This window comes from Haemaphysalis longicornis, unplaced genomic scaffold (assembly GCF_048455015.1).
Source record: "Haemaphysalis longicornis isolate Haplotype H1 unplaced genomic scaffold, Haemaphysalis longicornis Haplotype H1 scaffold_5, whole genome shotgun sequence".
In the NCBI taxonomy this organism is placed as follows: Eukaryota; Metazoa; Arthropoda; class Arachnida; order Ixodida; family Ixodidae; genus Haemaphysalis; species Haemaphysalis longicornis.
In genome coordinates this window covers 167,962,539-167,986,029 of record NW_027526385.1, presented here as the reverse complement: position 1 = coordinate 167,986,029, position 23,491 = coordinate 167,962,539, and the positions used below count along the sequence as shown (strand labels likewise).

The 23,491-nt window shown below is 48.5% G+C and overlaps 1 protein-coding gene across 1 annotated transcript; it reads left to right on the top strand.

Moving 5' to 3' along the window:
- Positions 1 to 3,014: 3,014 nt before the first annotated feature.
- On the top strand, positions 3,015 to 16,333 carry LOC144139991 (uncharacterized). Its single transcript, XM_077672207.1, has 5 exons — positions 3,015 to 3,167; positions 4,224 to 4,296; positions 6,516 to 6,610; positions 8,694 to 8,798; positions 16,202 to 16,333. Exons 1-5 carry the CDS (start codon positions 3,015 to 3,017, stop codon positions 16,331 to 16,333), a joined length of 558 nt encoding a protein of 185 aa, XP_077528333.1.
- The last annotated feature ends 7,158 nt before the right edge of the window (positions 16,334 to 23,491 follow it).

The window sequence follows — 23,491 nt, the reverse complement described above, 5'->3', positions numbered from 1 at the left end:
GAAAACTAGCAACCGCAGTTCCTGAGGCAAGAACTGCGTTACGGTCGAACTCTTCAAGGCCTCGTTTTTCCCCCCTGAACGTTATTGACGTATTAGTAGAAGGCAGACCAACACAGGCGTTAGTCGATACAGGCGCTGCTGTGTCAGTGATTAGTGAAAACTTTTGTCGGATGATTAGAAAAGTGATGACGCCGTTGGGTGGCTTCTCGCTGCGTACTGCGAGCGTGCAACACATTCAAGCCTTGGCGACGTGCACAGCTCGTGTCACCATCCAAGGCCTCTTGTACATAATCGAACTTATCGTGCTACCTTCGTGTTCCCATGACGTTATTCTGGGCTGGGACTTCCTCGCTCGCCACAATGCCGTCATTGACTGTGCGCGCGCGGAGGTTGAGTTTACTTCACAGTGTGACGTGTACAGTGACAAAGCGAACGCCGCTAAACTTGTCGTCAGCGAGGACACTACCATTCCGCCGCAGTGCTCTGTTTCCGTGCTTCTGGGCTGTGCCTCTTATACTGACGCCACTGTGCTCTTTACGCCATCTGTGCTCTTCAACCGCCGCAGGCGTCTTCCGCTGCCGTCCGCTCTCTTATCGACCCACGCTGGCGCTAGCCGCATGCTGGTTACAAATTTGTACTCCCATTCGTTATCTTTGTTGCAAGGTGAAACGCTCGGCTGGATTGAACCTGTCGATCATAATGCCGTAGTTGACGTGCCCGATGATCCACCTCACCTTGATATTCTGGAGTTGAAAACAGTGTCAGCAGAAGACGCATCTAACTTCGACGTATTTAGTAAGGTCATCGACAACGACCTCGCCCCAACTCAACGAGCTAAGCTGCTGGCACTTCAACGATTTCGATCGTCTTTTGACTGCGTGAAAGCCTCGCTCAGCCGAACATCAGCAGTGGAACACAACATAGACACTGGCTCGCACCAACCGCTACGACAACGACCCTATCGTGTTTCTCCGAAAGAGCGTCGCATTATTGATGTCCACGTGGATGACATGCTCCAACGCGACGTTATTCGGCCCTCAAACAGTCCCTGGGCGTCACCAGTCGTTCTAGTGACGAAGAAGGATGGATCTATACGCTTTTGCGTCGACTATCGCCGCCTCAACAAGATCACCAGGAAGGACGTCTACCCTCTACCGCGTATTGACGACGCACTTGACTGCCTACAGGGAGCTGAGTACTTCTCGTCGCTCGATTTGCGTTCGGGATACTGGCAGGTGCCTATGGCAGAGGCTGATCGCGCAAAGACGGCATTTATAACACCCGACGGACTCTACGAGTTTAACGTCCTGCCGTTCGGCCTTTGCAATGCACCTGCCACTTTCGAGCGCATGATGGACAACATTTTGCGCGGACTAAAATGGAAGATATGTCTCTGCTATTTGGACGACGTCGTAATTTTTTCCCCAGATTTCGACACCCATTTACGGCGCCTGGAGCAAGTTCTGACTTGTCTGGCCGGCGCAAAGCTACAACTAAACCTCAAGAAATGCCACTTTGCTGCACGGCAGTTAACCATACTGGGTCACGTTGTCTCGAAGGACGGTGTCCTGCCCGACGAGTCTAAGCTCAAGGCTGTTGCTGAGTTCCCCAAGCCGACCTCTATGAAGGCACTGCGAAGCTTCCTAGGCCTTTGCTCCTACTTTCGACGATTCGTCCGCAACTTTGCCACCGTTGTTGCGCCATTGACGCAGCTACTCAGCAACGCTTCCACCGATCTCTCTGCGTGGACCCCTGAATGTGAAAAGGCCTTCGTGACGTTGCGGCGACTTCTTACGTCACCTCCTATTCTCCGGCATTTTGACCCTGACGCGCCTACGGAGGTCCACACTGATGCCAGCGGGGTCGGCCTTGGCGCTGTACTGGCCCAGCGAAAGTCAGGCTTTGATGAATATGTCGTTGCCTACGCCAGCCGCACCCTTACCCGAGCCGAATCCAACTATTCCGTGACGGAGAAGGAGTGCTTGGCCATTGTTTGGGCGCTGGACTAGTTCCGGCCCTATTTGTACGGTCGCCCTTTCGACGTGGTCACAGACCACCACGCACTTTGTTGGCTGTCCACACTAAAAGATCCGTCAGGGCGGCTCGCACGGTGGGCTCTGCGGCTCCAGGAGTACGACATAAGGGTTGTATATCGATCCGGCCGCAAACACTCCGATGCGGATGCCCTCTCCCGTTCTCCAATGTCAGTGTCCCACGACTCCGGGTGCCTCCGTGCTGACGACGCTGACATGTCACCACTTTCTTTCTCCGACATCCGAACAGAGCAGCGAAAAGACCCCTGGGTTGCTTCCCTCATCTCTTTGCTTTCTGGCACGTCACCCGCTCACGGATCTCGGGCTCTGCGCAGGCAAGCATCGCACTTCACGATTCGCGACGAGTTGCTATATCGCCGCAACTACGACAGCGAAGGACGGAAGTGGCTGCTTGTCATTCCTCGTCATCTGCGCATCGACATTTGTGACACTCTTCATGCCGATCCCACCTGTGGCCATGCAGGGGTGCTCAAAACTTACCAGCGTATCCGCCTGCGCTATTATTGGCGAGGCATGTACAACTTTGTGCGCAAGTACATCCGATCATGTGCGACCTGCCAACGCCGAAAGTCACCGCCGTCACGTTCTATTGGTCCGCTGCAGCCCCTTCCTTGCCCGGCGAAACCATTTGACCGTGTAGGCATTGACCTGTACGGGCCTTTGCCCTACACAGCCGCCGGGAATCGATGGGTCATTGTTGCGGTCGACCACCTCACGCGGTATGCTGAAACCGCTGCACTGCCTACCGCCACAGCACGAGACGTCGCCTTCTTTCTATTACGTCGCTTCATATTGCGCCACGGAGCGCCTCGAGAACTCCTAAGTGACCGAGGACGCGTCTTCTTATCCGATGTTGTCGCGAAGCTCCTCACTGAGTGCCGTACTATCCACCGCACAACAACTGCGTACCACCCGCAGACTAATGGCCTCACTGAGCGTTTTAATCGAACTTTTGGAGACATGCTGTCCATGTACGTCTCCTCCGACCACGATGACTGGGACCTTGTTCTCCCCTATGTGACCTACGCGTACAATACGGCCATACAGGCTACAACCGGCTTCTCCCCTTTCTACCTACTCTACGGACGAGAACCATCGTGCACTCTCGACACCGTGCTTCCTTATCGTCCGGATGTCTCGGAGTGCACCCCAGCATCAGAAGCCGCCAAACACGCGGAAGAGTGCCGACAACTCGCGAAAACCTTCACAGCTGAAGACCAGTGGCGGCAAAAATCTCGCCACGACGACACAGCTGTGGCACCAACTTATTCGCCGGGGTCGTTGGTTTGGCTATGGATTCCCTCGACCACCCCGGGATTGTCTACGAAGTTTCTCGCCAAGTATCATGGCCCCTACCGCGTCTTGGAGCGTACGTCACCAGTAAACTACATCGTTGAGCCTATGGCCCTCTCTACGGACCTCCGCCGCCGTGGGCGTGAGACTGTCCACGTGCAGCGCTTAAAACCCTACCACGAGCCTCTGGTTTCGTCTGCTCCGTAATTCGCCGCCAGGATGGCGTCTTCTTCCGCGGGGGGGGAAATTGTAGCGAAGACTACGGGACATTCCCTGACAGCGCCATTGCCGTGCATTATCGTGGATCATCATCACCGCCGTGCTTTTGGCACACCTCATCTATCATCATTAAAAAGGAGCTTGTGAAGAAGAGGTTCAGCTGGCTCGGCATCGCCCCTTGTCTTCTGACTGCTTCCTCGGTGTTCCTGAGCACCAATAAACCCCTTAACAATATAAATATAAATAATACATATGCTGTAGACTACCGTTAAGACAAGCCCTATGGTTAAGACGAAACACATTGTTGCTCTCTTGTGACGACTTCAATGCAACCAACGTCAGCTGAAAACGAACTTCTGATAATACGAATAGATTTTTGTGGTCCCTTGGAGTTCGTCTTAACGGGAGTAGACTGCATACATTAAATATTTAGTGTGGGTATGTGTGTGCGCGTGTGTCCGCGCGTGTGTCCGCGCGTGCGTTTGCGGGCACGCCTTAATTTCACACGAAGTAGGCAGCGCAAGTGAGTTTATGTGGACGCAGCTACGGGCAGTCGTTCCGCTGTTTTCCCTGTTGCGTCGCTGATGCTTTGCCGCTGCTAAGTCATTCGTCTCATCTCTCTTTCTCTCTCCCTCTCTCTCTGTTTGTGTGCTCCAGGTGGCCAACTTCCTGGCTTTGGTAGGCGAGACGACATACTGCCTGGCGTCAATTTTCGACATGCAGGGAGGCGGTGAGTTAATCAGCATCCCAATGACTCTTCAGTATGGAATCACTACTGCATACAAATAAATGCATCGCCGGTGGATTTCTCCATTGCAAGGAATTAATGCAAGTTCCTAGAAAGCACTCGTGTTGTCTAATTTTGTCTTAAGTCGGCTAGCGCCTTACATATGAACCAGATTACCTAGCTCAGTCTTCTCTTTCACTGAAAATCCCAAGATTTGATGAGGAGCATGCATAACGCCCCGGATGCACTCCTCCTTATAGCGGTCCACATGGTAGCAAGGATCAAATGACACGTCTGAGGGCAACCATGGCGTATCATTCTAATCTGCCCTGCGAGCAAGCACCACTGGAGTACCTTCTAAGTCTGCGCTGGCTACATTGGGCCTAGGCTTCGTACAGTTCGGCCAATCAACGTGACACCACACTGTGGCATCTCGAGTGTTGCCTGCAGTGAAGGCATAAAAATAGGCGTACTTTCGTTCACCAGGACCAGGATGAAGCGTCTACAGCCTTGTTTCTTTCCCGGACTAAGGAGCCCTGATAACCTCCTGTTAATACCAAGAAAAGAATATTGGTGTCTCTTATCAAACCGCTCATTCATTTTCCGTAAAAAAAGCAGTTGTAGCTGGGTGTGGTGACGTCGATCGCACTGAATCGTTACATGCGCACGTACGAGGAATTTTTCTGCGGGCTAATTGTAGATCGCACTCAAAGCTACAGTCCTCCGAGCTAATCAAGGGTAAGACATAAAGAAAAGAGACATTTTTAACAAAAATGTGATAGCAGTATTATCATCATCATCACCACCAGCATCAACCTATCCACGCCCTCTGATGTGCAAAGGCCTCTCCCATTAATCTCCAATTATTCCTGTGCTGTGCTAAGTGCGACCAATGTATCCCCGCAAACTTGTTGATCTCATCTGCCCACCTAACTTTATTCCGCCCCCTGTTACGCTTGCCTTCCCTAGGGATTCACTCTGTTACCCTTATTGACCAATCATGGGGATAGAATATATAACCCCTAAAATCTCCAAAGCTACTTAACCTTAGCCGAGTCATTTGGGGATACAATTGGAGTGGCGGGATTTTGTGAAGTACGCGCGGATCAATTCAGTGCAAGAGGCAAGCATCCATCGCACTGGCCGAATAAACGGTTGAAGCCCTCCGTGCTTGCGCCGAGTCTATGTACTGTATCAGGAGATCGATCGATATCCGCTCCTTCTTTTATCTCCACTCTCATCTCGTCCCTTATCTTGGTTAGCATTTAAACGAAAGTTATAGTTCCTAACAGAAAAAGACGTTTTAAGCAGAAAGCCAAAGTCCCTAACAACAACACACGTTCTGTTCGAAAACTTTTAATCCTTCCTGTGTTGACCTTGTTGCATTACTGTGGGAGAGTGATACATCTGCAAATTTTGTAGGTTGACAGAAGTGCTGACAGAGTTGTTCTGTAGAAGCCAGTTTTAACGCACTACACATCGTCGTGCAATCCGTTCCACCATTTCCTGCTCTGTAACCATTTATAGAAACGCGTGCCTCAAAGTTTTTGCCATCCCCGTATATCGTCTTAGGCAGGGACGTGTGAAGGTATTCTGCAGGTCATTATTTGCTCAGCACTATCATTAAACGCATTAAAAGCTAGAAAACGCGCCAGTTCTCGTCTGCTCATGAATAAACCCTTAATTTACTTGTTGCTCAATTGTACTACTGCCTTTCAGACTAATGTATGCCTGCTTACATATCAACTCAATTTCACCACGGATCGCATTAGGTCCACGTGCACAGAGAAATGCATTGCTGTGCGGTGAGTAAGAAGGCGAAAAACAAAAAAACTTAACTATGCCGCGCAGTACTGGAGGATTCACTTTATTTCCTTGACACAGAAAACCAGCACTCGGTACATTGCAACTGAGTGAAGTGTTTTGGGCAGAAAAACTATGCAACATTGAGTAGATAGTATGAAATAATGCATAGCAGACACAGCGACACAGAATTCCGGGACTTCCCTTTCAAACTGGGCAGAAACTACCCGCAAGTTACCTTGGTGCTTTTACGCTTGCTCCTAGTGATCTCTGTGTCTGAGAGTCCAGTACCCCACAGGCAGTGAGCGTCAGCGAACAAGACAGCTGCTTGTAGCATCTGCTCAAACTGATTCAAGTTGCGTTGCTTCGGGTCCATTCACCGGTCACTTAACAGCTTGCTATGTTTCTCTCTTGCTTAGACCCGTTTTCAGAGTACCTCCGCACGGCTATTTACGCCTGCGTGCGCGTGATCACGATGGCGATGTGCGCTTGGTGGATCATCTCGGCAAATCAGGTAAGTGACGTCGACAACCTGCCCATGTATCGCACCCTCTATAATAACGCAGCCTCTTTTGTTACGTTTTCTAAAGACGATAGTCTTTCTTGGGCAATTTAAATCCAGAAAATTTGGTGTGTATGTATATCTGTTTGTGAGAGAGAGAGAAAGACTTTATTGAATTGTCCTGCGGGGGGAGGTGGGTGGGAGCCACTCAGTGCCTGCCCCCTCCTTGACGTTTCCTAAGTCGTCCCCGAGACAACGCCTTGCGGGCGTCTACGAGGTCGACGCGCGGAGGGTCGTCGGGTGTGATCCCTCAGACCTCCCGTCGGCGCCTCCCTACGCTTCTGCCCTGCAAGAGCAGCCTCGAGCCGCTGGACTGCCCGGAGTTGTTTGTCTGTCTGTGGCTCCATTCATCCACCTGGCCTAAGTGAAACGAAGTCTGCGCAATAGTCCTGTATACTCACAACTATATCTCAACGTCCAAGTCCCGTTTATATGTTCATACTTGTCAAGATTGTTGAACACGAACAAGACATTACGCAAATATAAGACAAAAATTAATACACTAGGAATATTTACAGTGTTTCTTTGTAAAAAAAATTATAGATGCTTTTTTTTTGCGAAATTAAATACTACATCTACTGCAGAAAAAGAAATTCACACTGCCTCCTGCTCTCGGGCGCGCCACTACAGCTTCTGGCGGCATTTTTAAGAGTTCAAGCGGGAACAGTTACGAAAGGTTCCACTAGATAGGTCCCACGTTCTGCTTAGAACGCAGGTGGACTAGGGAAACGCGGTTCTATAAACGTTCAAGTAGGGCGCCTCGATTCACGCGCGTCTTCGCCGTACGACAGTGCTGGCATCGAGGCACCCGGCCTGGAGAAGTGAAATGCGGTAAATTTAATTTGACTTAAGCAAACCTTTAGTGTGTTTACCTCGGGAGGAGTGCGACGTAAGGGGAACAACATGAGAGGTGAGCGGGAAAGCGAAGGGAGGCATTTACTTGGTAAATGACGACAAAGGCTATCGTCTTTTGTCGACATTTGCGGAGAAAGGAGCAGATACGCGGCCAATTTTTCATCTGAGGGAGGCAATCGTGGATCTGAAAAAGACATGCGCGGTGCTTAGTATGTATGTCCGCCTAATCTGCTCGAGGCATCATCGAGTCAGTTTGATATGCGTGCCGCTTCATACCTAACGTCCTCCCAAAACTGTCATACATTTCCTCAGCCGAACATTCTGGAGTGTCTCTCAATGCCGATCCCTGGTTTTTCGGTCCTAATTCGCCCTGTAGTTTACACACCTAAGTGGCGGAGTGGTGAAGGCAAAGTGGTGCCATCGTGCTAAGCACGATGGCACAGGTGCAACTTCCGGTTGTGGCAGCTGTATTTCTGAATGAGGCAAAAAGTGTATGTGTCAAGATTTCGGCGCAGGATAAACATCTCGGCATGTTCCAAGTTGTATCACAGCACCGCACCGCACCGAGCTCTATATTCTGGGTAGTGCAGAGGCTCCTCAGTTGGAACCGGTATTTGCACCAAATGAAGCGAAGTGACTAATCATGGCGGATGGAAACGATGGTGCCTTTTTCTCTTGTACAGAAAGTGGCGTGGACTAAACCACGCTTCCTAGTGTCTTCAGAAAAACTCAGACGAGCGATGGCAAAAAACTAACTTTTCCAAAATCACATCAGTTCCTCTTTGCTTTTGCGCGCCTAGCTTGACGTGCCATGCAAGCTAGGCACCATCAACCATCAACTTTTCGGGTGAAATGTCGGTTGGCGAAGTTTCGGGACAGACAGGTGCGGAATTGTGTTGAAAGTGACTTCGCGGTATAACGTCAGGAAGGGAACAGTTGAAGACACAATTACGAGCGTAGAAATGAAACTTCAGGTGAAGGGGTATCAGATCGAGCTAATGCAAATTTAAACCCTGTCCCCACTTTCTGCCACGCTGCCTTCTCAACTTCAGATTTTCAGTTGATCGCCTTAGACGCTATGAAATCCGAGTATGAGCATGTGTATCTCGACAATGGCAGCCCGCAGGCAACTTCTGCAACTGTGTCGTTCGCTCGGTGAGTATGCTTACTTTCGTTGCAGGCTCGTACGACAGGAATGGCAATTGCATCCACATGGATCGTGATCCGGGCTGTGGCCAACGTGACGTACGCTTACGCAAGCATTGCCTATCAGGTCTTCCTTGCGGTGAGCTGTTGTTCCCTACTAAACGCCGTTCTTAAACCTATGTTCGAATTGTGCTAGGGGCTGTTTTGCAAATTTCTAAGAGGACACGAAGCCATGTCTGTGTCCCGCACTGAACGTATTCTTTCAACATCCGTGATGCTGTGACCCCCATGTATCTTTTAGAATACGTAGGCTTCATGGATGCGAAAATCTCAATACGGCTATGAAGACAAACTACTAAAGTGTTTAGTTTGAAAGAGCTGGCCTTGGGTAACGCACTAAGCTCCATTCCAGCAACAAAAGACGCTTTCTTAACAGAAAACACAAAACATATTGAACAAAATTTCACATTCGCCCCACATTCGCGTAATATTGGCAGGAGTGAGGTATTACGGGCCAACATTAACAATATTTTATCGTTGGTTTAACTGCACGTAAGCATTCAAGGGATACGACCAAACGGCACTAGAGGCCGTACTACGACCTCTCAGTTATATTTCTTCGTGGTGGCTTAGTTCAGCGCAAGCCAATCTCACAAACATCCCGTGACGTCTTACAGACTTTGCCATAAATTGGATGGGGAGTAGCTACTGCTTCATCTGTTTCCCTTTATTCTCCGTCATTTGCTGAAAGTTCGGGATAAGATTAGTGTCAATGTTATCGGAGTGAGCAATCCTTTTGCTGAACCGAACTTGTGTCTTAAAAGGCCCTTTTATTATGATGAAGCCTGGTGTTACCTTAGTGTAATTATCTATTTAGTACCCGGTACTTCTACCGGTGCTGCACAGGTTGTCTTGGTTTCGAAACCTCGGAACGTGACATTTTAAATGTGCTTTGAGAACGTTTCCGAACCTCGCAATTTCTCTGATTGGAATGTCCACTCTGTTGTTTTTAACCTTGTGCAGCCAAACACCTTGGTCAACTTCTTGGCCCTTTCTCCCACGGTATGTGTTCGCACTGAGTTTTTAAGATCTAAAGCAAGTTGACGCTTCGATGCCCAAACTCTGGTTTTTCCCCGCAGTTCTCGCATACAACAAAAGCCGCCAGCGCAACGGCGTGGCTTCTCGGTGAGGTGAGTATGGGCTTGGTTCCGCATAGATTTGGCTGCTTTGCCTATGATGTCCATGTTCACGCCAGCGCGACACGCCTTAAGCAGTCACGTCGGAGACAAGGCTGCTGTGTGCAGGAAAACTACATTCGCAACACTGCCCAGACTGCATGGAAGTCAAGGTGGGAGAGAGAGAATGCATTTTCCTCCCCACAACTAGTGCCACCAGCGGGGATATATACGACATTAGAAAGAGATAAAATTACGAGCTGCGCATGGCAGTCTCCCACTGCTTCACCGCCATTTATTGTAAGGATTTAGGGGGCCATGGTGAGGGGCCACCCCAGATTTAGTTCTGTGGTGTAGCGAATCTTTTTCAGTGCCGAAGGCGCGTCAGGGAGAGGTGAGGGCTGGGTAGATGAGAGGGATTCTTTCTGGGGAAGGATATGTACGTGAAATGGACGAGCGCGTCACCTGTCATGAAGGGACGGGCCAGATGCAGAAGATCTCGATCTTCCGGTTGGGCGTTTGCTTTGCACTAGACTACTAGACAAGACGTGAAACGAGTTCGTAACCACAGTGGATGTATATTTTGGGGTAATTAGTTCTAGACAGCTGACGTAACGGCCCGCTCTTTAGTTTGTCGCATTGTGGTGTGGGAGACTATTTGCCAAGCGGGAGAGAAGGCGTTCGGAGGCTGGGTATAGTCGCAACACGTATACGCTGGACATGCCACTCGGCTGAAAGGTGGTTGCGCAGCGGCGCTTGCTCGTATGGGCCAATGCTTGGCACCCCTAAAGCAGCAGTTCGGCCCTGCCGCTGATGGCAAGGAGCGCAGCCTGAAGCAATGGATCAGCAACACAGCGGTTTATTCGATGCTCCCAACAACCGAGTCCTGATGGCCGAAGAACGGCGCCAGGGACGATCTTCGTTTGCCGCCTGGTCCTGGAGGCATCGGCAGCGGTGATTTCAAGACCGCCGCTGGGTGCCCTTAGCTGCGTCGCAGGTGTTCTCGTAAAAAACCGCGCGTGTTGGAGAGTGCCCATCACAACGGCTCAAACGGCTGTCGCCGTGCGGCGGTAGACGGGGGCCACAGGCAACCTCAGAAAACTTGAAGGTCCTTCTGGAAGGCCCAATCGTGGCAGGGCCCTTACGGCAGCGCCGTAACTCTTGCTCTGCGGGAGTGGCATCCGGCGCAGTCGTTGCCACCTGTACCCGCCGCGGTAGCTCAGTGGCTGGGGCGTTGTGCTGCTAAACACGAGAACGCGGGTTCGATTGCCGGCCGCGGCGGCCGCTTCTCTGATGGAGGCGAAAAGCAAAAATGGCCAAGTGGGCGAGATTTCGTCGCAAGATAAATATCCCCAGGTGGTCTAAATTAATTCGGAGCCCTCCAATACGGCGCGCCTCATCGCCTATGTTGCGTCGGTACGGTAAACACTACAATCAATCAATCGTCGCCAGCTATCTCTGGGAATAAACGCCCCTTGGGAGGCGCTTACGCTCGTTATCAGCAAGTTCCCGAGCCATGGTACAGAGTTCTGCTCCTGAGAATCGCAGGAAGACTTGCTGGCGTCCACCACCCTGAAGAGAGAGAGAGAAATAACTTTATTGTTTCCTTAGGATGGAGAAAGAGGTAGGTTAGGCTAAAAATCGCTTTCCCCCCCCTTACGCCATCGACCAGGAGCCCCTATTCGTTGGCTGCGGCTCTGGCTATCCAGACAGCCCAGGACTGAGACCCGGCGGCCGGGCTAAGCAGTACCGTCTCCGACTGCTCGGCGGTAGTTATTATTCCTCTTGCCTTATCTGTGGCGATGATAGCACGGCAGGGCCAGTGCATGTGTATCAGGGCGGCCCTTCCTGTCCAGTTTTCACACCCGTCGCTGTGTAGTTCTAAATAGTGGTGACTGTACAATAGTCGCTGTCCGTAGAAGTCTTCATGCAACTGATTGCTTTTTGTCGAATGTTTTGCGGGCTTGTAGGCATTTAAGCCTCCACAGTCGCTAATAATCTATGATCACTCTGTAAGTGACCACGTTTACTGACGGTGCTTCTGGGCTGTATCGACCGGTTATAACCTCGAGCTGGGTTGTGAGTGTCCGCATTGCGGTTAGGGCTATGTGAGCTGGTTCTCATATTATTTGTACTCTTCTCCGCTGTACCCTTACATAATTTTCAGCGCTTCAGCTGATATTAGTCCTCTTGTGAAGTTTGCGACTACTGTCTTAGAATCACTGATTAAATGTCTTGCTTGGGTGGATGCTAACGCCACGGCAATGGCGGCTTGTTCGCCAGTCTCAGGTGTGCTTGCCCGAATTGAGTCGGAAGTTTTCGGGTGGCCATGCTGGTGAAGCGCCATTATTGACATTGAGGTGCCGTCCAAGTAGTCAGCAGCGTCGACGTACATTGCTTTCTTGGTCTTTTCAAAGTGTTTGTAGGTATCTATGGATACTTCTTGGCCGCGCTCTTCATTACGCATTGGGTGCATGTTCTTTGGCAAAGGAGGAATGTGCATATGCGCGTATGCTTCAGGGGAATGCGCACTTCATTCCTTTGCTGTGAATACCAAATAATGTGTACTGATCTCAGCAGGTATCTTTCAGTCTGGCTTGTCGGGAGTGGCTCCAATTGGGAGATTCGTTGGGCTTTGATTACGTCGTCGAGGGAATTGTGCACCCATCACGCCTCGAACTTATGTTGCATTGTTATGGGTTTGTCTAGGGCTTGTTTATATACTTTTCGAATGTTATTGTGCACCTTTGTTCTTTCGCATGTTTTGAGTGAGAGGAATGGCGCTACGTAGACCACCCACCGATGGAGGACTGAATTATTCTTAGATTGTCTTCTTTGGTTCATTGGTGTTCATTTGCGATAACAGAATTAATCTGGTCGTTCAAAACGAGGTTTTTCAACAATTCAGAAGTCATCGGAGTTATAACCATTCGCTTGAATCCGTAGTCTCAGGACTTCGATAATCGGCACTATTGGTGTGAGCCCGGTGGTGTTTGATTCGTTGATATTTATAGGAGTCTGCTTCACCTCCTGTTTATTTGATATAGCAGTAATACTAATTTTTCTGGCGAGAATATGATACGTCTGGCTCGAAGAAGGTCTCTATTATATTGATTGCTTCCTCTAAGGTGTCTTGTACTGCGCCATCACCGCCGCCAGTTACCTAGAGTGTGGGGCCAACTGCGTATATTCTACGGTGCATGCCTTCCTTGTTCTTTAATTAATTCTGTCAGCAGTCTGATCATTGCTATACATGACAGACCCCTGCGGAGAGCTACTCCCTTCCGGTTCGAGCTCATTTGACTCAGTGCTGCCGATTCTGCGTTTTGCCGTTCCATCTGAGAGGTACACCCAATTCCCACCATATCGAGGCTTCCTGGGATAACGTTGGTCGCACTTTATCGAAGCCCTTTGTTAGGTCAAGGCATAAGAGAGATTTTATGCCTTTCGATAATGTACCGTTTCCGTTTACACTCTGATGTGTGAGTTGTAATGGGACGTCCTGAGTTGATAACTTTGGCCTCAATCCGATCATGGGATGAGGGCATAAGCCTTTGGCTTGCAAGATCCGCCAGCCGCGCTGCTTTCACACTCGCACATAAAAACAGCACGTGTCCAAGCATGAATGGGCAGCATGGGTTCCTTCGAACTTTACGCTTTTCGTATGTCGGTACTGAAGTGGCGCCAAATTTTGAGGTTGGTTGAACGAGAATATACAAAAAGTGTAGTTAATGAAAGGGTTCCATTGGAACTCACAATTTTTCTTCAAGTGATCACTTAAGGAGGCTGAATTTTTTCTAATACCTTTACTAAAATAGTTTGGCAATGCACCACCCGAGGCATTTGTAACTATCCAAATATTACTCGGGAACTGTTTAGCAATTTGCCAAGCAACGATAGTTTCCATACGCAAATATCGTTGCGTGCTGCAAACTCGACATTCATAAAGTTAAAACATTTGCACACACCTACGTTTGGACCACGCGCATACGTTAGCAAGTTCTTTCCTGTTTTTTTTAAAAACCACTTTTTGGGTGTTGCTGATTTGAAGCGTATCTAAAGCAATGCAACCGTTCCATTCGGCACGCAGCTTCGTGTAGCTTTCTGGCTCCAACAGTCACCTCTTGTCGTGAATAGGCTTCATTATATGTATAATGAAAACTGCACTGAAGTAGTCGGTTGCCTTGCTACCATAAACTGGTGAAGAGGGCGTGCGAAAACATTTGTAACTCTAGTTGAACGCTACCACTTTAAACGTAGATCATCGCGGCTTGTTGCCAAGACTAATTTATAACCATAAAATACATAAAATCTTCATTACGTATGAAATGTTCAAAACGCGTGAAGTTCCAGCTTTAACACGGCCTTTCGTTTTGTACTGAAAGCCGATTTTCCCTGCACACGTTAACAGAGAGCAAAGCAAGTATCGTGGGAACAGGCGATTACCCGTATTATCGTTTAAACTCACTTGACTTAGGACGATTTCACTTTAGAGCAAATATTATGAATCGTCAGAAGAGTTCCGGTGTGATAAATGTCTGACGTGGTGACGCGTGATTGGCTGCGGGGCCCGTTTTTTTATGACGTTTGCTGGAGGGCATACAGCCGTGTGAGGCCGCGTAAAGACCGTTCTACATGGGGCGAATTTCGCCTGCGAATTCGCAGTTGCGGCGCCTCCAGTGCGGCAACACGATTTATTTTCATATTTTCACTGATGCGACATATTGCAAAATGGTAAGCGGTGTTCACAAGAGAAGTCCGACTCTTCCAAACATTCGGAAATTCGCCCCAGCAACGAGAATAGATCGTTTTGGTGCACGAGCGGCGCCGCAGCTGCGAATTCGCAAGCGAAATTCGCCCCATGTAGAACGGGCTTTAGGAAACGTTTCGCCAGAACTGCTCCTGTACTCCTCTTGAAAATCCATCTCAATTTCGGTTGCACGCTGTTTCTTTTTACGAAAGCCTCATATCCTCAATTTGAAAAAAAAAGGTAATGGCAGTTATTGCTTGGTACAGAAAATGGGCACTGCTGTAGGGAGTTAGTTAAAAAATGGCTGCTGTAAAGCTCAGCTAACGTTGGATATGCAAAGCAACAGCTTGGCTTAGTCTGGCTGAGTCTTGGTTTTGCTTGGTTGACATTTGATTTAGCTGTATTGCCGACCACGTCTCAAAGCCGTTCGGTTCCGCGCAACGCTCCCAGAAAGAGGCTGGGTGAACGCGGCGTTCATTCGCGGCTAACGCACCGTACCTCTCCGCCGGGGGAAGACGAGTCACGTTGCCGGAGGCGACACAGCGCCGCCTGCACGGAAGGCTGCCTCAGCCGCAGCGGCGGCGTGTCCGCTGCTCGTTTTGCGCAGAACGACTGAAAACGTGGCCGTGTGCGCAGCGCCGACAGCGGGCCCGGCGAATAACGCGATGCGCTTCGAGGGGTCTGTCGCCGGGGGCGTGTCTCCGGTCAAAAAGTCACCTTGCGCATCCTCCACGAAATCGCTGGACGGAAGTAGTAAAGCTTTCCTTCAAAAACATTTAGGTTGTAAGGTAATGGAAGTCGGGTCTTCGAAGTAGGAGCATAGTTACCGCCGCGCTAGCACTGCACGTTTCAGAGGTGGACTAGAAGTTCGGCTAGCGCGTGTCACATGGCGACAGAACGTCATGGCACGTGAGTAAAACAGGTGAAGGAGTGTCGTTTACAACTTTGATTCAGGAAACTCTGTGGCTTGAGGGGTCTATAGTGTGCTTGCGGAAATAATTAGCTGCAAAAGACGAACAAACCAAAGCGAGGACTGAGACAAAAACGCCATGTAGCATGCAGGAGCTTGTATAAGTACTTCGCGAGGAAGGACAAAGATGGGAAACGAGAAAGAGACACAAATACGATTTACAAGTAACAAAATATTTGTAAGTATCACAGGCTTTCGCATTCAAAGCACGTAAGCAGTGCCCATAGGATTGTACGTGCTGTGCTGATTGGTAAGTTCTCGTTCACTGGTGTACCCGTAAATGTAGTGCTCGTTTCCGGGAATGCATTCTGTACGCTAAAGAGAAATTTCATTATGCTCAAGCCAATTTTACATAGACAAAACCCTACGTTTCGAAGCCGGCTCGGTTTCTTCTTCAGGGGTGACTGCAGTTCCGTCTTATAGTCTTTCACCGTTGCTGCCCTTCCACAAAGCCTTGCGCTGTGGCACGTAATTCGTCTGTGTACACACCCGGGTTACGTGCCACAGCGCAAGGCTTTGTGCTGCAAAACGTCGGATTTTGTCTATGTACGATTGGCTTGAGCATAATGAAATTTCTCGTGAGTAACTTCCCAACCAGACAGAAGTCTGTGAAATGTTCACCTTCAAATTCTGTACGATGTACGCAGGCTTTTGTCCTCTCGAGGATGTACGCGTTCCACCGCATAGTCATTGCCCCCATCCACCCGCAAGCTATCCAGGAAAACAACGAGGAGAAAGAAGCGGCTGAAAATGGGAAGGCTGTCTTTGGCGACAAATGATCCACACTGATGTTGCTGCCTATGATTAATAAAGTTTCATTAGTTTGAAACTCTTCAGCACACATAGTGACTTTGATACCCTTTGCCGTAGCGCCGTGGGATCGCAAGCGTGGGTTTTTCGCAGTTATTTGAAGTATTGGATAGCGTGGTGATATAAAGACGTGTCGTATATAGACAAAAAGAGAAAAATAATGAGGAGTACCCCAAAGTCAAAGCGGTTTAATCAGAAAACCTCCCCTAATGAATTCCCGACACCGTAAACGCCCTTACCCGAAAAGAAACTATTTCAAGTGAGATGTATGCTCACTTTCTACACTCTCAAGACATTCTTCTTAAATAGACTCAGCCGCGTACAAGGTATACCCGAATATGTACCTTTTGGTCAAGAATTGTCCGTCCCCAATCTTGATGATATTATCTGGACATGCTGCCTTTTCAAAATCCCGAACGCAACTCCTAACACTACCATCTGACGGTCACTAACACATTCACTAAATTCGAGCCGACCAATCTTTACTTAAAGCAATCGTACGATTCTCCCTTAAAAATGGTCTCTGTTCAGCAGTTTTATTTCTTAGTGACCGAATCATGACTGGGTCGTGGTTGCGTCAAGGTAAGTCGGACACCTTGACAAGTGCCCACGTTAACTTATAATGTGACAAAAAATGGTTTTGTAACTTTTATTAGCTTCCCTCTTCCAAATTACTACTTATCAATACCCTTAAGCGTCTTAGAACATCCTTGAGTTTGACTTGGGCCAAGGCAGAGAATAAACGTGACACGCCGCGTGGCGTCTAACCGAGCGCAAGCGCTTTTTCCTCCGACCTCAGTTTCACAAGCGGCGCCGGCTGGGGGTTGGGGGGGGGGGGGATCACTCGTGTGTGGCGGAAACTCCGGCGTGCGCTAGCAGAAGCAGCTTCGCTTTAATGCGGCTCGCTCGCCAAGAGGTGATTCGCGAGCCTGAGGAATCATTCCCCCCTTAAAGGGGCCATGAAGACAAAATACAAGTTTGTTTTATTTGAAAGATTTCGTGTTATATAGTGCCCCCAGGGCTTCTCCGGAAGCAACCGATGCTTTATTCACTGCGAAATTAACCAATTGTGCTAAAATTTTGATTCTTTCGCAAAAAACGAGTGCTTGAACGACGTTTGCATTTACATCACAAGAACAGGTCTTTCAGCTTCACTTAGTGTGGAGCAGCGTACCCTCCGCGATCAGCTGCCGACGGCGCGCCGGCAGCAGCTGATCGCGGAGGCCAGGGGAGCAGAGGTCACGGGAGCGGATACTTGTTTACTTTTAATCAACCTAGATGGCGCCACCACACCGCAGCAAGCCGTTTTCTGCCTTTGGTTTGTGACCGTATATAAACCTGACTTGTTTTCGTTGGGGCAAATAATCCTTTTGTGAAACATAGTGCTCGGTCGACAAATATGGCCACGTAAGGCACTGTCGCTTGCGGCAATCGGCCAGTGTCATCTGTCGTTTGAGAGAACCAACCCCGCAGTGCTGTGCTTCTAAATCAAGCATAGTGCTCGCAGTACCAACAGCAGTACGCATGGGTGCTCCTATGTTTAAGTGTGCTTTCGTAACTTCCACTGTTAGTCCCACCATCCTTACTGATATAAGACATGTGCCCTAAATTTAGGCCAAATAGCTCGTTCGGCAAGCTTAGAAGCTCTGCTTAATTTGCGTTTGCTCTTGCCGGCCTCCGCCAATCGCGGAGCTGGCTGGTATGACAACATAGGCTCAGTAGCGGGAAATGAGTTAGGGAAATGAGCATCGAATTGACGCTAAACAAGTATTCAATTCTCAAGTAAAACAGAGTGAGTGAAGATGCATGAACACGGAATTGGGTTAGCACATGACACATGATGCCAGAAATTCGGACAGAAATACAAACTTGATGGATGGATGGATGGATGGATGGATGGATGGATGGATGGATGGATGGATGGATGGATGGATGGACGGACGGACGGACGGACGGACGGACGGACGGACAGACGGACGGATGGATGGATGGACGGATGGACGGACGAACGGATGAACGGACAGATGGACGGACGGACAAACGAACGGAGGGATGGATGGATGGATGGAAGGATTACCGGCCTACCTCTATCTCTGCTTTCTCGTCCTTGTCCGCATGCGCTAACAACTTTTCTGCAATAAAACAGCGGTGGCGCTGCATAAAAACAATTGCAGTAGAGAGTAGTGCCCTCCAGTCATTTAAAAAATAATAAAACACCGACCCTCCTGTTCTTATTCTCAAAGGCAAACGCAATGCGTAGATTTATACGTGTGTTTCGAAATAGCGGTGAAATTCTACACGCAAAGTTATATTAAAGACGTTAAAACACGAAAGGTATAGGGCGAAAGCGTAAAGAAAAAAAAATAATCTGAAATATCTTAGTGTGTTTATTATAGCTGTATGAAGCCATGGAAGTAGGCGCAGAGAAGCGCACAGGAAGACATATTTTCGAAACTGTCAATATATTTCATGGTTGCACATATAGCATTCGTCTTTCCTGAAGGCATGGGTTCAGTGCAATTATTAAAATTTTTGCGAAGTTCCTTTACTTCATCGGTCAAAGGAGCTTTACTCGTAATTGGGAAACTTCGACTGAGTAATACGAAATATTCTCAGTTTTGCATACCAGGAAATACAGCAGGCTGTTTCACAGTAATCCTTCCAGTCTTGCGCTTTCGTCATACTTCTAAAAGGATGTAACATTTTTTTTTCAGAAACTCGAACCAATAAATTGCTAGCTCAAAGCCATCGTTAAAAATAAATGACGCGTAAAAAAAAGCCACGTCCATTTGCGGCCGTTTTTCAATGAAGCCGTGAAATACTCACCGCATGTGCATACAAACGTTGAAGCGGCTGAGCACATAATTACACCTAAAAGATGGTGAATACTCAGCCTAATTTAAGTTCACTGTAACAAGTGTTCCTACGTACTATCTTGATCACGGTTAGGGTGAACACGGGAGCGCGTGTCATTCCGTGCGCGGGAGCCGCCTGTTGGCGTTTCGGGTAACATGGCACGCGCATCACATAGCCTCGTTGCAAACGAACTGCGCATGCGTGTGAACTTACCCGCAACGCCGACAGGCGGCTCCCACGCACGGAATGACACGCGCTGCCGTGTTCACCCTAACTGTGATCAAGATATAGTAGACTCCAGAAACGGAACTTCAAGGAACCGGAAAAATTAGTTCCGTTTAAGAGGAGTTCCGTTTACTGAGAGAGATGAACTAAGTTGCAAATTTAGGTGCGCACACACGTCTAAGGCATTTCATTAAACTCTAACCACTAGAAAGTGACTGTAGCTGATAGTTTTCAGAAAGCAAGAGAACTACAAGAAGCGTAGGCACAGCATTCACAAAGTTGATTTGGCAACAATAAGTCGCTGTGCACTACAAAATGCGTCAATTATTTTTGTCTGAGTCCTTGCAACCGCATCTTCACGGAGGCTAGAGGCCTGAACTTCGCGAGTGCTTACGAGCCACCGAATTTAGAAGACGGCAACGTGGTAATGAAGGACGAATAGCACAGCGATGACACGAAAAAGGCGACAGGAGGTGAGCCCTGTAGCCTCGGCGTCTAGAATCGAGACCGAACGACTCAAACAAGAACTGCGATGCTGCAATCGTTGCGCTAACACGGCTAACCACTTACGAGACGAGGCTTACGAGGCCAACAAGGCCAAAAAAGCATGGAGGAAGAAAAAAAAGAACGATAAAGCCGGACCGTAAAAAGCTGATTCTCATGCCAGTGGATTTCACAAGAAGTTCCATTTCTGGTTCCGTTTACACGGTGATGCGGAAATTTTAGTTCCGATTACCGAGAGTTTTTTTACGTTATCTGAATACAAAACCAACCAAATTCCAGGCAACTGTACCGTTCAAGCGGCAATTCCGTTTAAGCGATTTTCGTTGATCGAGATTCTACCGTAGCACAGACACCAAATTCCCAGAATTTGTGTATTTTTAAGGTAAATCAAGAGTGCGACATTTTGCTCAAATGTAGGTACACGAGCTCAGGGAAGAATGAGTTGGCATTTCTCCTGGGGCTCTGAGAGACACGAAGTTGCTGCGATGGTGAGTCGGAAGAAGAGGAGGGGAAATCGTTCCTTCACTCATTCTCTCTGTGTGTGACAACTCGTGGTTTATTATCAATAATTTCCAATATCGAATTCCCAACACCCATGTGCACATTCTCAAATTTCAGGTCATGTGGTAGATTACGGTTCACAAAGGTTGGTTTACATGAGAATGGGACTACAAATCGACAAAATGGTCACAACTGTTATTGGAGAATGTGTGGCAGATTGTTTTTGAATATCTATAAACTTGACCATAGGTCAGCGTTCCGTTAGACAAGCTTGTAGTGACCAAAAAACAGTGGCTGCCAAGAAAAAAGGTTTCCCCAATTGTTTGATGTCCTCTGGAATTGGACCTCGCAGTAAGAAGCTTTTTCCGGAGATAAGGGGAGAAGTCGCTTTAGCAAAAGTTTACCTAAAAGACATTTTATTGCCGCGGCCAACAATAAATTTAGGATAGGAAGGCCCTTCCACATATATATGGTACGGTTTACGCTGGGACACGCGCCTGATAAAGAGTTTAGGGTGGAATTCACTTAGCGAATTAGTTACGGTTATCGAGTGTAGTTGCATAACGGGGAACAAGGACGTATTTAGAGCCAACGGTTCTCGACAAGAAGTATTCGAAATTATTCAATCCTTCATTCGCACAGGTTGCAAAGTTAACAAGCAATCGAATTTGAACATAAAAGTGAAGGAAAGTCCTTGCTTTAGACTGGAACTATAACAGGTGAAGAATTAAACCCTCTTTTCCTCAGCATAAAATTTTCTGAAGCGGTGGCACTCTTGCGTCGCGTTGAAGGTCAAAAGACGCTCGATGCAGAACGGCAGTGCCGTCGCCTCGCAAATTCAGCAGTTCGTGGAAAAGAATCGGCAGATAAACTTCAGCGGTGGGTTGCGGAAGGCTCCTCTACTCTCCCTCCTCTAACGGCAGGAGGAGGAACATGCCCCTGCGAGGCCACTGCGCCTTCTGTCGGTGGGCCTGGGAACCAGTGTCTGCGAGGCCAAAGGTGGGTCTTGGAACCTGCTCCTATCCCTCCACATGGAGTAAGAACAAGACAGGAGGGAAAACGGCGCCTCATAGGGCGGCCAAATAACGTCCCTAGCGCTTGACGTAGCATAAGCTGGCGGAGTCTGTCGCGGAGAAGAAACTGCGCTGCCGCCGCAATCGGCATTGCACTGGGCAGTACCGGAATGTATTGTGGCTGCTATCAGTTTGTCTATCAGAAGCCTCTACCCTTTCCTTCGCCGTCGCAGTTACGAGGTTTTGTAGTCTTTGTTCGTTTTCAATGTGACATTATCTGGTCGCTCGCCCACGCTTGCCGTAATCGGTCGCTTCTTCTATTATTCACTGTGCCCTGCGTGACGTGTGACCTACAGCAGACGGACGAACAAAGAGCAGCTCCGCTATTAAAAAGCCCGCTGATAGAGATTCCCGACACCCGCGAAAACGGGAGCGACCTGTCTTAGTTCGCTGGTGCTTACGGACGGCCTGTAAGATGTACTCAAGACCTTTTTAGGTGTATAGAGGACTAAAAGACCTGAAGAGGTCTGTCTTCTTCGCACTGGGCACCACCATTTCACCAGTTGGCTGTGCTAGCGAGAATATAGATGATTGGCGCGGGTGCAGCACAACCGAGGACATGACGGGGATTATAAAAGGTGACAAGACGAAAACATCTACAGTCATAAAATGCGGCGATATACTCATCGAACAGGGACTGCGGATGCTGCATAGCGGAGCAGTTGGTTTATCTTGGAGTGTCGAGTTTTTATATCAGAAGCAATAGTTGGGGGACTGCGACAAGTCTTTGGAATCGTTTTTTGGGCGAGAGCTTTAGATGTGATGTTTCTAAAAAAGAGCCTTATTACCGATGCGATTCCGAAGCCTCATGAGCGAAAGAATGGCGCGCCACCAAGATGGAGGAGCCTGCATCTCGGTTGCTAGACAACGCTCAGCAGCGCTAGGATTGTGTAGAACGACCCATCTGCCGCCAAACTAGACGTGCTCTTTTCTTCCTTTATGCCTCTGGTCCCTTTCTGATTTGTTTCCGCTCTCTCCTGCCTCGTTCAGCGTCTCTGCCACCGCTGACAATGTTTCTGGCTTCCTACGGGAGCTGTAGAGACGAACTACACTGACAGACGCGGTGTAGCTCGCTTGCCGCAAAAGCTCGCAAATATTTCATATCTGTACATTTTCAGAAGTTTGATGTACGCGAAAACAAACGGTAGTACTGTACGTAACTGAAAAGAGAGTGTTTCTTCAAATATCAAGCATATAAACATGAGATAAGGCATAAAGGATTAATGTACTTCTACAATACAATTGATCGGAGATTGTACCGCCGCTTTCTTCTCAGCGGCAAATGTAAAGCCAGGAGATATAAGCGACATAACTACAACTATTTTTCGGTAGTTTAAAAAGGTCATCACAAATTTTGCGCCCTTCCCTAGTAGTCTGGCGGGGAGCCATGGCCACCTTGCCTTTCCCTTTTTGGTGCACGCGTTTGGTTACTAAGCCTACAGTGTACCGGAGAAGTCGTATACAGTAAAAATATAAAACCTGAAAACAAACTACCCTAATTGTAACGTACTCTTTAGTAATAAAGGTTGCTTCCCCGCAAGAAGATCTTGTGTGCAAAGGTGCACCCTTTGCAGGCCGCTGGCTTCTTTGTACTGGTGTCATTTCCGTGACGGATGTGACGTCACTGAAATCTTGGCGTATCCTGGAATAAAACAGTTGCTTGTTAAAATTCCGGTAATTCCGATTTCATGGGATCGGAGAGAATGTCCGAATTAACCGAGTGTCTGAATTATCTCTGATACAGTCATAACATATGAACAATGTTTCAGCATCAGAAAGGGGGAGGAGGAATAAAGTTTATTTGTATATTAGTGCTGGGGTAGTGGCAAAGGGGGGTCTTCTCAGTATAGAAGTCATGGTCGGTCGACGCCAGGCGGGCCCTTTCAACCAGCCGAATCTGATCACTGGGGTGCGTGCTGGCAAGCATGTGTTCCCACTGCTCATGGTGATTGGCATTTGCTTAGCGGA

Excerpts from the sequence above, each read along its gene's own strand:
- LOC144139991 (XM_077672207.1), top strand. The coding sequence starts at position 3,015 with ATGCTGTCCATGTACGTCTCCTCCGACCACGATGACTGGGACCTTGTT. Across the intron at positions 4,297-6,515 it reads TTTCGACATGCAGGGAGGCG|ACCCGTTTTCAGAGTACCTC; the intron begins GTGAGTTAATCA and ends TCTCTTGCTTAG. Across the intron at positions 8,799-16,201 it reads CCTATCAGGTCTTCCTTGCG|GCTTTTGTCCTCTCGAGGAT; the intron begins GTGAGCTGTTGT and ends CGATGTACGCAG.